This window comes from Syzygium oleosum, unplaced genomic scaffold (assembly GCF_021117445.2).
Source record: "Syzygium oleosum isolate NSW1041296 unplaced genomic scaffold, Sole_v2.1 Sole_v2.07, whole genome shotgun sequence".
Classification (NCBI taxonomy): domain Eukaryota; kingdom Viridiplantae; phylum Streptophyta; class Magnoliopsida; order Myrtales; family Myrtaceae; genus Syzygium; species Syzygium oleosum.
The window spans coordinates 1,115,343-1,132,066 of NW_026607491.1; the positions used below are offsets into that span (position 1 = coordinate 1,115,343).

General features: G+C 40.9%; 2 protein-coding genes across 3 annotated transcripts; both read left to right on the plus strand.

The window, feature by feature from the left end:
- Positions 1–695: 695 nt before the first annotated feature.
- Positions 696–5,655, plus strand: LOC115688165 (uncharacterized). Its single transcript, XM_030613923.2, has 3 exons — positions 696–2,187; positions 4,555–5,100; positions 5,289–5,655. The coding sequence occupies exons 1-3, from the start codon at positions 1,348–1,350 to the stop codon at positions 5,406–5,408; spliced, it is 1,506 nt and encodes a 501-aa protein (XP_030469783.1). The 5' UTR covers positions 696–1,347; the 3' UTR covers positions 5,409–5,655.
- Positions 5,656–14,349: 8,694 nt separating this feature from the next.
- Positions 14,350–16,438, plus strand: LOC115688135 (AT-hook motif nuclear-localized protein 15-like). Of its 2 annotated transcripts, none has more exons than XM_056312952.1 (2): positions 14,350–14,510; positions 14,633–16,438. In XM_056312952.1, exon 2 carries the CDS (start codon positions 15,146–15,148, stop codon positions 16,178–16,180), a length of 1,035 nt encoding a protein of 344 aa, XP_056168927.1. In that variant the 5' UTR covers positions 14,350–14,510; positions 14,633–15,145; the 3' UTR covers positions 16,181–16,438. The 2 variants fall into 2 exon arrangements, with proteins under 2 accessions (XP_056168927.1, XP_056168926.1); XM_056312951.1 differs by having other exon boundaries at positions 14,639–16,438.
- Positions 16,439–16,724: the final 286 nt, after the last annotated feature.

The following is a 16,724-nucleotide window of genomic DNA, read 5'->3' on the forward strand; positions in this document are numbered from 1 at the left end:
GTGCATCAATTGCAAACACAATAATATTTTGTTGAACTGAGTGATTGAAATCAAAGTCCGACAAGCAAATTGTAAATACCAGCTCAATTGAGTGACCCCTACACAAATTTAACCTTAGCCTTTAAACCATGCATATCTACTAATCGGCCAGTGCCCTTATTCATCCCATATTATGAGCCAGGACTTTATTAGGTGATACGGGAGCATCAAATTCCATTGAAGATCCTTCGATATTTATGCAAGTAAAGGAATGTTTCAAACAACAAGATCGGATGGGTTCAATAAGGAGAAAGCGCCCAAGATGGAATTTCTATATATTGAGGAATAAATGCTCATTCAGCTGAATCAGCGGATGGAAGGTTAAATCCTGAATTGAGTATATTTCTTAAAATGAGTAGATGCCCTAGTTCAAGTTGGTTTCCTAATTTGGTATTTCCTAGTTTAGTATTTCCTAGTTTGATGGTTGCTAATTTAAAGTTTCACAGTATAATGTTTTCTAGTTTAGTTTCGTAGTCCGTTTGTAAGTACGCAATATTTAGTTCGCTATTTTCGCTCAAGTGAGTGATTCCTTCGATTCTTTATCCAAAGTTTGATTTTTTTTCTCCAGTTTGTTGATTGTAAACCTTAAAGTGCCTGATTGGTAATACATCAAAACACTCCCTTGCCATCAAACACGTCCGGCAATCTCATCCAAACTTTTCAAGCATTGTATTACATGGTCCCATCGTGTACGTGTGCACTGGTCAGAGGGGACACTCCATTGAGTGCATGGACTGTTGCTGGAAATTTAAACCGCACGAACCTCATCCTTTTCCTTAACTTCTTCCCATGTAAATTGGTGGAAACGTGTCGTTCATCCGCAGCCTCTGTCTCGACTGTAGCGATCTCGTCAAATCTGTGGAAAAATTTTCCACCATATCCGCACTAACCATCTTCGCGCGACACATGCCCTCTCCCCACTCCATCTGCACTGTCTCCTCCCATCTTTTGGAAGCGATGGAAACGGCATAGAATCTGTTGGCGGAGGAATATACATTGTATCGTCGAACCATCGTCTCCAGCCTCGTCTCGTTGATCCTTCAATCCGAGCGAGCGAGCGAGCGAGAGACCGCGAACATAGCTGGATGGAGTGCAGAGTTTCCAGCACCAGCGGTTTGTTCTTGGGTGTGTTCTGGAATTTGGTCTCCGTTCGATCTTGGCCGTGATCTGCCCATGATTTCTTGCGTTCCTGGGGGATTACCGGAGACTGTTTATCTCCGAGCAGGGGTCTTCTCCGATTTCGAAATTCTTTAGCCGCTGTTACCCGTGCAAGAATCCATCTCTTCTGGTTTTTCTCTTCGTGTTTAGATGAGTCGGGCTCGGATGGATCCAAGTCACGACCCGCTCAAACCCTCCAGCACCAAGTTTCTCTTCAACCCGGATGCGCCGCGCGAAGTTCTCGCTCTCTGCTGGAGAATTACGTTGCTGAGTTGCCTCGCCGGTTCAATCTCGCTCGTCCTCTACTCGGCCTTCACCACCCGGCATACTCACTGGCTCCGGCTCCCGGAACTCCCCCAGCCACGAGCCCGAATTCCAGGACCCGACGGGGCCGGACCCACCAACATCTCCCACATCCTTTTCGGCATCGGAGGCTCCCGCCGCACCTGGCACGACCGCAGCCGCTACTCGTCCCTCTGGTGGGAGCAGAACTCCACCAGGGGATTCGTGTGGCTCGACGAGAAGCCCGCGGAGAACGTCTCCTGGCCCGAGGGCTCGATCCCGTACCGGGTGTCCGAGGACGCGACCCGGTTCAAGTCCTCGAGCTCCAAGTCCGCCCCCCGCATAGCCCGGATTGTCCTAGAGAGCTTTAGGCTCGAGCTGCCGGACATGAGGTGGTTCGTGATGGGGGACGACGACACGGTATTCTTCACGCAGAACTTGGCCACGGTGCTAGCGAAGTACGATCACCGTCAGATGTGGTACATCGGTGGCAACTCGGAGAGCGTGGAGCAGGACCTGATGCACGGGTACGGAATGGCCTTCGGCGGCGGCGGGTTCGCGATTAGCTACCCGCTGGCGGCCAAGCTGGCCGACATACTCGACGGCTGCCTTGACAGGTACTCTCATTTCTACGGGTCCGATCAGAGGGTTTGGGCGTGCGTGCTCGAGGTCGGCGTGCCCCTCACCATCGAGCGCGGATTCCACCAGGTACGTTCGTTTTCTTCACTAAGGCCTTCCTTTTTGCCGATGTTCTGATTTAATTGGAGGGTTTCGCAAGTTACGTGCACCACTGTTTAGCCACTTCGAGATTATGAGGATGGTCGACAATTGCTTGAAAGTGATATGGACATGGCGCCACTGCGCATCAAAGTTGGTCAAAGGTTTTCGCCTATTGGCCGACAGTCGTCAACATTGAAAGATCCATCATGAAGGTGTTTTTTTGCTGGTGATTATGGATGCACCCACTTTGCGTGAGCCCATTAGATGATAATCGGGAATCATGTTTAGTCTGGAAAAATTCTCCAAAAAGTACTAAACCTATTGTACGGAGATCAATTTAGTCCTACATCTTTAGATTGTGTCAATTTAATCATAAACCTTCTGACGATTTGCCAATTTAGTCATAATATTTTCAATTGTATCAATTTAGTCCTAAACATTTTAATAATTTGCTAATTTACCTTTTAGCGATTTGCCTCCTTTCGGTCAAATATTCAAATAATAGGTTTAGGACTAAATTGACAAATCGTCAAAAGGTTTAGGACTAAATTAGTACAATTAAAAGATTAGCGACTGAATTGATTGTCTTACAATAAGTTTAAGACTTTTTAAATAATTATCCTTGTTTAGTGCTAAATTAGAAATCTATAATAATTAATGGTTGTGATGGTGTGATGCATTGGTGATTGTTTTGTATGGGTTATGATGTGTTGTGGGTGGGCTCAATTTCGTGGGAAAATTACCAAGTTAGTCTTTTTGATTTTACTAATTTAGTCATAAACCTTTTCATAAACTTTCAATATAGTCTTTTCAATCAATTTTCATCATAAATCGCTGACGTGGCGGTCCAATCATGCCGGCCGTGTACCTCAAATATCAATAGGTAGAAATGGACAAACAAGTCTAAATTTCTTTTGCTCTTCTCTAGTGAGGGGAAATGTAGGTGAAAGGGCGACATTGTGCCTCAAATGCCAACTGGCCATGCATCATTGGAGGGTCCTCCAACATTAAAGCATGTCCTTTCCTTTGGTATCGTCTTCCTGTTTTCCTTTCTGACTTTTGTTAGGTATTGATAGAAAGCAAAGCCCCAATAACTACAAGCTCACCCAAAAGGGTGTCCTCTTCACGGATTCGGGATTCTCATTTTGTCTCAATAACATCATTTACTCAAGCCGAAAGTGTGTCGATGCACCCAAAAGCAGTCTTGACATTTGAAGGAGTTGACCGCCATGAGTCACGTCCATCTCACATGGCCTATTTTGACGTCGAGCTCTAATTTCCATATGTATGTTATGCTTTGTCTTAAAACCGTAACCCTATCTCATTATTTAGAAAAGAAAATGGAAATTTGATTGTTTTAGTGAACAAGGAGAAAGAAAGAAGAATTTCCTTTGCATATTAGTTTTTTCTTTGAAAAGCATAATTATAGGCTGATATTGTTCCAATGGACTGAAATGCTTGAAAAATTACACATGAGGTTTTTGTCGCTAGCCTTCTGTGTTAGCACTCCCTTTTATTTTCTTACTTATCAGCGGAATTGCCTGGGTTCTGTTACATTTCTGCACAAATATGTTCTTTTACTTGGCCTGATAAAAGGCATGTGAGATGAACGTGACTTGAAATCGTCCAGATTTCTCAAAGTTAAGTTACTTTTGGTGCACATTTGACACATCTTGGGCGAGTAAATGAGGAATTTTGAGACAAACGGTATGTGAGATACTATGAAAATTTCAGAGGGGATGTCCTATCTTGTGAAGAATCGTAGGTTGGAAGCTTGTGTGACTGGCTTGTATAGTTATAGGTAAACCCATTAGTTATTCCTTAAACGAAACATTCAGTGGATGGTATAGAACCCTTACTGTAACACAAAAAGGAACAGCTACACTAGTTTCCCTTCACTATTCTTGTAGTCATAAAGAAAAAGCTTAGAGGACACTCAGTTTTGCAGGGTATCAGCATTTGGCTATTTCTTCCGTTGTGTCCCCTAGAATGTCTTGCCTAGACCCGGATCCATCGATCTAGAATGATAGCAACTATTGATCATGTAGTTCCCACTTGTGAGGCCAACACGATCAACAGTCATGATAGACCTGGTCCGCGTGGACTCTGGTCCAAACGAATATTTGCCAGCTAAGCTCTTAGATGATCAGAACAAGAAATTGATGGTACCTTTTTGTCATCACGTCCATGCATGTAGCCAAACGGTAACCGTAGAAATGAGTTTGTAAGCTTACTTTCCCCAGCATGATATAGAAAGTTAATCCCTCTTAAGAAGTTTCACGTATGTCTCGCGTTTTCTGAACTGCAAAGAGAAAAGTTAGACGCAACTAATTCGTTTTGGGAAAAAGTTTTCAGATTGACATTAGAGGGGACCCGTATGGCATTTTAGCGGCACACCCGGTGGTGCCTCTCGTGTCGCTCCATCACCTGGACGATGTGGATCCGATATTGCCGCAGCAGACCCAGATCGACTCGTTGAAGGCCTTGATGGACCCGTACCGGATCGACCCAGCCCGGATTCTCCAACGGAGCCTTTGCTACGACCCAAAGCGAAAGTGGTCGATATCTATCTCATGGGGTTACACAATCCAGATCTATCCGTCACTGGTGACGGCAAACGTGTTAGAAACGCCGTTTCAGATGTTCAAGACCTGGAGGACTTGGGGCGATGGGCCATTCACGTTCAATACCCGGCCTGTGAGCTCCGACCCGTGTAGCCAGCCGGTTATCTATTTCGTGGATACGGTTGAGGAGGTGGGTTGGACTGGGTCTTTGACCACTTATAAGAGATCCGATTTGAAAGGAGGCAGAGGCTGTAAGAGAGCAGATTACGATCGTGTGTTGGCAGTGCAGATGATTACGGTCTCGTCCATGAAGATGGCCCCGGACTATTGGAATAAGGTAATCCTTTTGGCTCTCTTCTTCCTAAGTACATAATAGCATATGGCCTGCAAACCCTCGAGCTTTAACAGACATTATACCCATTGAATTTCTGCTGAGCTCATTGACTCATTCACATTGTAACCAAGAGAAGCTGAGATAATGCACTTACTGTCACTTACAGTTGTTGTGGGAACTTCTGTATGCAGGCACCACGCAGGCAGTACTGCAAAATCGTGGATCGGGGAAGCATCAGGAGCGGGAGCATGCATATTAGGATCAGAAAGTGTAGAGCACATGAGATGAGAGCATCGCCATTTGACCCTTAGCAAAACAGGTTGATCCTATGCTGCATATAAAGATGAGTCAGAGCTACTTAGAGAGATTTCGAGAGAGCAATGAGATGTATGCAAACTCGGTCGATCGTTAGGACACAAACTTCTCAGACTGATACCAGAGCAAAACTGACGCGGAGCACTATGTACTTAGCGGACAAATAGATAAATCTCCTATGTGATGAGTGATGGTTACTTAGGAGTATTGACAATGTTTTCTATCACATATTGTTCGTCCTTTCATCATAGGGAGTTCCTGTTCGGCCAATGCCCGATCCCTTTCTTCGTCGACGGTCCCTTCCGCTCAATTCTCCAGAAACACAGAAGTAGTACAGTACCTAGCAGACATCGAATGCTATCTTTTTACTAATTAAATAGACAAGAAGTTGATTAATTTTCTGTTCAGTACTCGGATGTTCGCAAAGCATATGTGCTCACCGGTAATTGCAGCTGCTGCCGGAGCAGCTAGCGACTGGTGTAATAAACGGGCTTCTAAAAGAAAAGGAAATAAGCTGAAACCCAACCACATTGCTTGCCCCAGTTTCTTTTGCAAGCCCATATACTCAATTTTTCAGCCCAAATGCCTCTTTGTTGCAACTGGAGGTCTTGGAAGAAGAACGCGTAGGGTTAATATGTTCCAGAGTGCTCGATAAGAATTCGAAACCTTAATTAATTCATCTATTCGAAGAAATGTTCTTGATCAAGCTATAATTTTGGACCAGTTTGGGTTTTAAGGTTTCCGGTTTGATTTTAGTAGTTATTGAGCTGGCAAATCGATTGAATAAGAAACTTTGCGGTGTAGCAAAACCATAAGATTTTACACCTTGGTTATGCAAACTGCACGCGAGTGCGAAACGTATTAACGGGGACGAATCAAATCAAATCCCGACGAAAGCGTTGTCCAATCAAACGGGCAAGAATTCAATGTTGAATCAATCAACACACCGTGTTTATGCGAACAACAAACGTGTGCGGTAAATGGGCAGTAATTCAATCCCATCAAAGTAGTATTCAATTCAACCACATGATTCCAATGCCAAATCAATTAACACATCTACCTATGCAAAAAGCATCCTAGTGCGGAACAACTAATAAGGATGAATCCAATCCATCAAATCAACGTTAAATTTCAATATCAACGTGCAATTCCAATCGATATACCATTTCATCGCATCAGCACCTACATGAAAATCTTAGCCCGCAATTCTAATTGATGTCCCATTTCATGTAATTTTATCACGGCAGAGAATAATCCAAAGCAGTGTACAATTTAAGTTCAGAGTGTGATTTCAAAGCAGTCTGCATCTTAATGACAGCGTGCAATCTAAAAAACGACGAGTATATTCATGCATCTGCGTGGTGTGATTGTACTATCAATATACAAAATCACGACATGCTTCATTATAATGCAACATTCATTGCAAATCAGTGCTTCAAAAATTCAATCAATAACATTAAATGCATAGATCGAAATTTTCGAAAGATAGAGTTAGTTTAATCATTTTCAATAATTTCTACAATTCTTTAGAAAATACTTATCGCACACATAAGGCCTCACTTCACGGATTGACGACCTTCGGGTGTCTCCACCCCTCACCCCTCCGATTCGTCGGACTGATCCCATCAATGTTTGAACCAAGGGTTAGCTTGTTTAATGAGATTATCTACATATATAGACACATCGATTTATTCTTCTCAATCCCCATAACTTCAGTTTAAGTTCAACAATATAAAAGCATCACCTCAATAATCAAGAGGATAATAGCATAAATGGTCTAAGAATTTTGGTCTAATTTACAACGTCGTAACTTTTAATTTGTGCAATGTAGTCCATAAACTTTGATCTAATGTGCAATGTCCTCTCTAGACTTATAATTTGTTCAATGTAGTCCTTGAACTATTGGTAAATGTTCAATATAGTTCTTAAATTATATAAATATATTTAAAAGTTCATGAATGACATTAAATATTAGATCAAAATTCAGAGACCATATTGAATAAATTAAAAGTCAAGGGACAACATCGCACATTTGATCAAAGTTCAGGAACCACATTAAACAAATTAAAAGTTCATGGATGACATTGCCCATTGGATCAAAATTCAGAGGCCATTTGTGTCATTTTTCCATAATCAAGATAGTAGCTACACTTATTTCAGTAGCATAACCACTTATTTTCTAACAAAAACATGCTATTTTATGAATTAGTTTGGACATAGTAATGATTTTTTTTTCTCACAAAAACTGTTTCAACATTATTTCAGCCTACGCATGCAAATTTTCTAATTTTAGACATACCTTGCCTAAAGGAGTTTAGACACTGCAAGAAAATCACCACAACCCGAATGAACTTCAAGTGAGAGAGATTTTCTATTCAAGAAAGCCAAAATCACAAAAGAGAGTTATGAGAAACTTACATTTAAGTGCAAATGAAATGAACCCACATCTTACCTTACCAAAAAAAAAAAAAAATGAACCCTATATATTAAAAGAAAATGAACCCCTCTATTTACATGGAATTATTTAAGCCTAAGGAGAAGCTAGCCTTGTGCAAAGCCTTGCAAAAGGATATTTGGGCCTTGCAAAGAATCAAAATGGCCTTGCGCCACGTCCGCATGGTGCTGACGCAGGAGAAGGCCTCTCTTGCGACTACCAGGCGTTGCAAGTTGGCGGGCCTAAAAAGAGCCAAAAATATATATTTTTTCTAAATTCAAATATGCAATTTTTTTTCTCTTGTCCACGTTTGATCGCGGGTTCCTCTCTCATCCAACATCCAACTTTCGCATCCACAACAAGCTCATGACTCGAATAATTTTGAATTTGGTCTTATGTAGGGTGATCGGTTTTAGGTTCTTTATTTTATGGAACCTGGAACTTACCAGTTGGAACCTGCAACCTAGAACCTACCTTGTCACAGGTTCTAGGGTAGATTCCATGGTCTAACGGGTTTTTTTTATTTATTTCATTTTTAGTTAAACAAAACAAAATAAACGTAGGAATATTGAACAAGCTTGTCATTCATCAAAGAGAATACAAAAGACTAGTTTTCCTAGCATTACGGTTCAAATAAATACAATTAAAATGAGAAGTCATTGTGTGAATTGATACTAGGGGTGAGTGGTTTCATATTCCGTATAGGTTCCATTTGGAATCCACTCATGATAATAGGTTCCTCAATTTTTGGAACCCGGAACCTACTATATCACAGGTTCGAGAGTTGGTTCCAACATCTACCCAAGTTCCACATGTATTATTAATTGAAAAATTGTAGTGAATCATCGCCTTTGATGACTATCACTGGCTGCTATGATCCACTGAACATAACATATATTTAGACACATGAAGAATATGAAATATTAACAAGAAGAGAAGAGTAGTAAAAGTGCCAAAAGTTGTGTACAGCGCTCACTTTAGTGCCAAAAGTTTTTTTCGGACTACTTAAGTGCCACTTTAAAAAAAAACGATTAGTTAAGTGTCAACTCCGATATGGGTCATCGGAAATCTAACGTGGCTATATTTTATTAATTTTACAATCTTACGTGGCTCGTCGGCGTGTCCAGTCAACATAAAACCTCTAAACAACGCCGTTTTATTGTTTTGCCCAAATATAAACCCTAAATTAGACAATTAAGCTTTTTCCCAAATTCCCCAAATAAAAACACTAATTCTCAAGAGCCACCAATTAGCTAAGGTCCTCTCATTACACTCTTTCAGGATCAACAGCAACAACTGAACGCACCTTTTCAGCAATGAACATTGTTAACAATAGGCATAGAAACAAGATGGAGGATTGATGATCCAGTAGATTGCCCTGTTACTTACATTGAGAAAAGACTTGTTGAAAAGCTCTATACATACTTGATTATTGTTGAATTCTAGGATATAAAAGAGCTCGCGGACGACTTCGATGATAGGCGCGACAATATATGCGTACTTTTATTGATTGTTGTTTACTTGTAACTCAACAATTTATATGATACTTGAGATTTTGCTTTACCTCTAAATTTCTATATCGATCTCTAGTCAAAAAAGTTGTTGGGAGTGCGTGGCAGAAATCCGATACTTTCACTTGGGATATTACTAAGAGGGAGCCCATATTCAATCGTCAACATATTCAGTTGGATCCAATTTTACTCAAAAATTCATGACAATGAGTTATTGATCAATTATGATATACTAACTACTAACATATTTCAACTTGAATATCCATCAACGTCCATCATTTTATCTTTAGTCGGTTTCTTCATATCGAACCATGAAGTCTACCACTGTAGCCCATATTGCTACACCAGAATCGGTAGCTTTAGCCTAATCTCTTTCATCAAGCAAGAACCATGAAAGCTGTCATTGGAAACCGCGTTAGCCATGGGATTGCTTTCTTAAGATATTCATCAAACACCATATTAGATTTGAATAGATTTGGGGTGGAGTGCCGTTCAACCATAAGTTATGATACCATTTGTTAAGAGCGCACAGTAAAAGTCCAAATATATTCATCTAAAGAGATTGTTAAAAGAGAGCCTAAATCCGAATTTATTAATATATCCAGTTAGTTTGACAAAAAAGAAACATACGCAGTTAGATCTACATTTACTAAAAAATATATGCGGATTATGAGTCAATTAAGATATATTAAATGTTCCATGCTATATTAATTATTTGGTGTGTGACTTTCCTAACTTAATTTACACGTTTATTTTAACAAAAAGTTGATAGTGGAAGAAATTCTAAGATACATCACTGGATAATATAGTTACAAGCGCTTCAAACTTCGTTGTGATGAGAAATACCTTCACGACGTTTATGCACTTTGATAACGGTTCCTATGTCGTAAAGTTGGCATCGTGTATTTTGGCAGAAAGCATCTGATGTTGCTCAGAGAGATAAGAGTACACGGGGAGACTGGTCAAATACGGTGCCCGTGAGAAAAGCTTGAAGGCTCGTACTTTGGTGGGAAGGGGGGAGGATAAACAGAGCAGAGCAGCATGGGTAGTCGACACTTCTTGTCGGGACTCGCGGACATCGACGTCTTCCCCCACCACCAGCCCACCATACCACCCTCTCCGACCAATGCGCACGCTACCCAACGCCACTTCTTTCCCCCAAGAAATATATTTAAAAGAAAGCAAATTGCAGGAATTAAGAAACTTCAAAAGAACTCTTGGAAAATGGCAAGAGCCGCCTCCGCATTTGTCCTTTAGGACCTACTCCCGTTGATTTTTAACACTCTCAACGTTATTATAAGATCAAGGGAAAAAAGTTATAAAAAAAAAACTCCAAATTATAATTATTGTGATACTTTTAATTTAATTTTTTTTGTATCATCAAAAATCTTCAACTATACCAACTGCGACACAGTTATCCTAAACATATTTTTTGACATAAAAAACCCCAAATTTGATTCTATGTGACAAATTTACCCTCAATCAAGGCTTCATTTGATGATTTTTCAATTAAAATAATGTCATTTTTATTTCACTTAGGACGTCATGTCAACACCGCTCGCTTTCTAGCATTAATGTAAGTAGATTTTTAATGGTTCTTGTTAATGAAATTTTGACGGAGGGTAAATGTATAACACATGTACAAGTTTAGGATTTTTTGTATCACAAATATTTTTTAACAGTAAATGTGTAATAGCGGGTATAGTTTACGGATTTCAATGGTTTTTTCTCTAAGATCAACTGCAATTTATTATTAATAAATAAGATCAACACTTATTCTTTATTTGAAAAATATAAATGATTTGAAAAATATATATTTTTTAAAATGATTGTTGGTATCACTTACAAAAATGAATGCAAGAAAATATTTTCATTCGATCACAACGTCATTTATGTGAACGAAAGATATTTCCGTGCCAACTGTTCTAAAGTTTAAACTATTAGATGAAAGCGTGTTTTAATATTTAAATAGTCAAACACTAATATCATGTGAGTGTAGCAACATTGATGTGGATGCAACTTTTGACAATCAAGTTTTTGAATGGTTCAATCAGTAGACTTCCAACAATCAGGTTCGCAAATAGAATTAGCATGGTATTATGTTGATGCAATGATTTTTTGTTCAGATGAAGTTACTAGGTCCGCAATATCGATGTTAGGATGTGTAATAGTGATATACACAGCTGTCAATACAGATTTGGAAAAGGAGTCCTATCTATATCATCAAATTTGACATTAGTCTCAATGGGAGTTATAACAATATTGTTATCAGTGAGTCCCGCTTGAGAAAGAAGATTAGTGACACGTTTTGCTGGAGAAAGTAATAGCTTGAGGAATATGAAGAAATCTCTAAACCTAGAAAATAGCTGAGTCACCTGGAATTTTTCTTTCAAATTATTAACTAAAATGATACTGAGTTATGTAATGCTAGTATGATCATCTCCAGTAATAAGAATGTCAACGACATGTAACAATAGAAGTAGAATATACCCACGAGATGTTTTCCAAACAAAGAGAACATTGTCATAGCGACTGGATAAGAACAATGAATGATAATACCGTTTTGGGAAACAAACATGATAAACTCTATGTCTTTATATTTTATGGCATTATTAGTATGAAAAATCTTGATGTCTTGGTAAAAATGCATTTTGATCATGACAACAAAATCATGACACATATGAGCAAGTTCAAATCGATTTTTCATAAGATAAAGCTATGTATAATGGGAATGATCATCAACAAAAATCACAGAATAGCGAGATCCTCCCATTGTGGGAGTAGAAGATGGTCCCCAAATGTCAGAATGAGTTAGATCAAAGGGCGCATAAGAGATTGATTCACAAAGATCAAACCGTAAAACATTATGTTTTCCCAACTTATATGGTAAGCAATCAAAATGTTTATTGTCAATAGACCTAAATGACCATTGAAATTAAAGGACCTAATCTAGAAAAGGAAGCATAATTTAATCGACAATGCCAAGTTTTAGATCATGCGATGACAACATTGCTAGAATGAATTAGATCAAAGGGAGCATAAAAGATAAATTTGCTAATATCAAATGGTAAAGCATTATGTTTTCCCAACTTACATGGCAAGAAATTAAAATATTTATTATCAACAAAACCTAAATGACCACTTGAAATAACTAATCTTAAAAAAGAAGCATTACCCAATCAAGAATGCCAAATTTTAGATGATATTATAGCAGCACAGTTAGCAAAAGTGTTAGGAAGCTTTAAAGAGATAAACTCGAATGCGTCCCACTTTACAGCGTAACCCAATCGCGATATTCAGCAAACCTGCAGGCATCAGAAGCTGCTTCCCATGGTGGCTTAGATAAGTATTGTTGAACCTAGATAGCATAATGGAGGATAAAAAGTTAATAATAGACTGACCTATCTCTTGATGCCTCAGATGCAAATTTTCTAATAGCTAACACTGATGGGTAATATCTGGATTGGAGTATCGACTAACAAGTAGATCCCAAGCTTCCTTTGCTATATTGAGGCAACCAAACTGAAGTTTGATAAATGGAATTGAAGTGTTTCGAAACCACATGAGAATATGATGATTCTTGTTATACCACTTCTCCAAGTTTTTAACAAGTTTCTCCTTAGTTAGCTGGCGCACAAATATAACCGATTATGTAACGCCAAAGTCTGCATCCTCTAAAAAAACTAGATATTTCTTGAACCCATAATATATAGCTTGATCCATTCAAAATGGTCTAAATAGGTAGTGAGACTTCCAATTTGTCCATAACGTGCACTTAGGAACTGGTCGGAAATGCCAAGAACTAGTCGGAAACGGTCAAACCAGTCAGGCCGATCTAACAGTCAACAGTCAGTGGTCGGTCAATGTTCAATGATCAACGATCAACTATAGACATGGAATGATGACGTGGCGGTAATGTCAACGACTGGCTAGCACGTGAGAGATGACATCAATGACATGCAAGTGATAGCGCGTAGATCTCAATCGCAGTGGTGCATGTGTGCTTGTGCGGTGATTTGCAGAAGAGTCTCCAAGATCTGACTCGTTAGAGGACGTCGAGGCTGATGTTGGTGTTGATTTTGAGAAACGAGCCACCAAAAATGGAGGTGTGTGAGGCGCATGAGTCCCACTCGTTAGTGGTGTGTGGATGTGCATGAGGGCGTGTGCGACGGCCATGAAATTTCAGGATGTGGTTGGTTTGAGGACAGTGAATCTAATCGTAGTGATGATTTTTAGAAACAAGCATCTAAAAGTGCCGGAACATCACTCAAGAACGATCGGTTCGAAGGAAAACGGACACAGGCGTGGCTGACATAATGTTGCTATGACCACCACTTTGTAAAAGATTTAATGGACGCTTTTTCATATAACAAGAGCTCTGATACCAATATAAAAATAAAGTGGATAATGTCTTATAATAAGTATAGATGTGCCCAATGATAGGTTTTACATTAAGACTATATAAAGTAACAGAATGCTACAATATCAACCATAATCAATCAAGATTGTCAAGGAAGATAATTCATAACCTTGATAGATATATGAAATCAAGGAAAATATATCTCCAGTAGTGTATAAATGTTTATTTTTCGTCCTATGATCACTTAAACTGTCATCTTAATAATAGAAACGACGTTAAATTCCAAAGCGACGCCGCTACTCCTGTTAAAGTGGCATTCCAAGCGAAACATTGGACGAAAGATCATTATTTGCAGCTTAATGAACGGTTAATTATCATCGAAACAATTTTAAAAGGTGAGGGCTTCTTGGAATAAAGTTAGGATACGATACGATAATCTAAAAATAGATAAAAAAGAGAGGCTTCTCCTGCATATATATTATTTGTGTTTTTACAAGATATAATTTTCGTTTCGACGAAACTTGTGCCGCACAGGCCGCTGGCCAGGAGACACCCGCGAGAACTAGGCCTTTGTGAAAGCTTCTCTATTAAGAGTGTGGCACGAATCTTCATAACGAGCCCCTAGAACTGGAACTAACACTGGCTCCTCCTTTGACCGATGTACACCAGCTAACCTTAGTCTCTTACGCACGAAAAATTCTTACACGCCGCTAACAAAGTAGCCGCAAAAATGGAGTTATGTCATAACAGCAGCAAGAGCTAAAAGTGAAGCTGACCTCTGATCGTGTCTGAGGTACAAAAGCTCCTCTCTCTCTCTCTCTCTCTCTCTCTATAGATGCTCAGAAACGGTGCCAGAAACCTAGGTGTTCTTCGTGCGTTTCATCATTCTGCTTGCTCGGTCATGAAATCTCTCAGTTTCAGGTGCGTACACGCTTTGCTTGTGACTATGACGAGCAGAGATTTCTTGTCAGATCTGAGGTTCAGGTGGGTTCTCTAGCTCATGAGCCGAGGCTTTCTCTATCCTGGGTCATGCTGGATCTAGAAATATCTCAGGAATAGGGCATCGACGCAAGAAAGAAGAACAAGAAACACCCATGTCTCCAATGTCCGATTCGAGCAACATGCAAGCACAGCTGGGTTTTGTGCTGTAGTGGGTAAGGAGGAACAAATTAGGGAGATAAGGTATATTTTCTGGATTTTTATCAGTTGGATTTTTGGGTTCCTCGCATTTACATCTTTGACGCACCTAGCAGCAAAGTAAAGGGAAGAAAAGGGAGGCAGCTGTGTGCAGAAATAATCTCTCTTATCCATTTTCGGAGATCCTTTTTTTGGTTGGGTCTACTGGTCGTTTATCGTTGTCTGACTCATCAGCGACCATAAGAGGGTCTTAGTGACGGTTTATTTGCCTCTTCTTGCGATTGAATTCGGATGGCGAATCGGTGGTGGGCCGGGAACGTGGCGATGAGGGGTGCAGATCCGCCGCCGTTCCAGCTGAGTAACGCGGACGATGACCGCAGGGGCGGTATGAGCAGGGGCATACCTCCGATTAGAGAACAAGACTTCATGGACAGCGCCAATAACGCGAATGCCACACCCACCAACAGCAGCGGCACTAGCAAGACCAATCCAAACCCTAGTGAGGCCGACTCTCAGGATGACGACAGCCACGACAACGATGGAGCTGGCAATGACCCAGGAGGCTCCATCCACGAGACTCCTGAGCCCCGCAGCGGCAGTAGCAGCGGCGGGAGAAGCGGGCGAAGGCCCAGAGGCCGGCCTCCTGGGTCGAAGAACAAGCCGAAACCCCCTATTGTGGTCACCAAAGAGAGCCCTAACTCACTGCGTAGCCACATACTCGAAATCAGCAGCGGAAGCGACATCTCTGAGAGCATCGCGAACTTCGCACAGCGCAGACATAGAGGGGTTTCCGTGCTCAGCGGGAGCGGAATCGTGACTAACGTCACTCTTAGGCAGCCCACTGCACCTGGAGGAGTGATTGCTCTTCAAGGAAGATTTGAGATCTTGTCCCTGAATGGCGCGTTCTTGCCTGCCCCATCGCCGCCGGGGGCCACTGGGCTGACGGTCTATTTGTCGGGTGGGCAGGGGCAGGTAGTTGGGGGCACAGCGGTGGGCCCGTTGGTTGCGTCGGGGCCGGTAATGGTTGTCGCAGCCACGTTTAGTAATGCAACGTATGAGCAGCTGCCGGTGGAGGATGAGGTGGAGGAGGCGGCAGTGGGGGATGGTGGCGAGGCTATGCAATTGCAGCCGACATCGGTGGGATTGAGTCATCCTGGAAATAGCGGTAACCATAATTCTGGTTCTCAGTCTTCTCAAGGATTAGCAAATCAACATCACGTATCGTCTTCCATGCCGATGTTCAATTTGCCTCCTAATTTGATGCCTAACGGACAAGTGCCTCATGATATGTTCTGGGCCGCTCCTCGTCCCCCGCCTTCTTACTGAGTCATTTAGAGAGAGAGAGAGAGAGAGAGAGAGAGAGAGAGAGAGAGAGAGAGAGAGAGAGAGAGATAGACGGGGATGTTGTAGCTTAGGTTCATTTTCTTTGTTTATTTGTAATTTCTGCCTGTTGTTTGAAGATGGTCGACAAGATCTTCAAGGGAAATTGTCAAGGAAAGGCAGGACCCTTTGTTTATATTACTTGCAACTTCGTTTTTCTAGTGCATGTAATTTGTGCGTTGCCTTATTCTTTTTCCTCTCTGATCTATGTTGATGTTCTTTTAGAGAGAGAGAGAGAAAGAGAGTCTTATGTTCAAATTAGATTCAGGAAACGAAGTTGGATTGGAAAGAAAAGGCTCTCAAGTCTCAACTACGAGAAAGTACTCCCTGCAAACTTCTCGACTGCCTCTCTGTAGGTATGTTTTCTTGGCTTCTTTGCACTTTGTTGTTACCGTGTGGCTCATGCGCTTATTGAGTGTTTCAATTCTTTTTGACTCAGAGAGAGGAATAGTTTTGGTTCATATGTATCTCGCGCAAGTATGTCACTTCG

Excerpts from the sequence above, each read along its gene's own strand:
- LOC115688165 (XM_030613923.2), top strand. The coding sequence starts at position 1,348 with ATGAGTCGGGCTCGGATGGATCCAAGTCACGACCCGCTCAAACCCTCC. Across the intron at positions 2,188-4,554 it reads TCGAGCGCGGATTCCACCAG|ATTGACATTAGAGGGGACCC; the intron begins GTACGTTCGTTT and ends AAAAGTTTTCAG. Across the intron at positions 5,101-5,288 it reads CCCCGGACTATTGGAATAAG|GCACCACGCAGGCAGTACTG; the intron begins GTAATCCTTTTG and ends TTCTGTATGCAG.
- LOC115688135 (XM_056312952.1), top strand. The coding sequence starts at position 15,146 with ATGGCGAATCGGTGGTGGGCCGGGAACGTGGCGATGAGGGGTGCAGAT.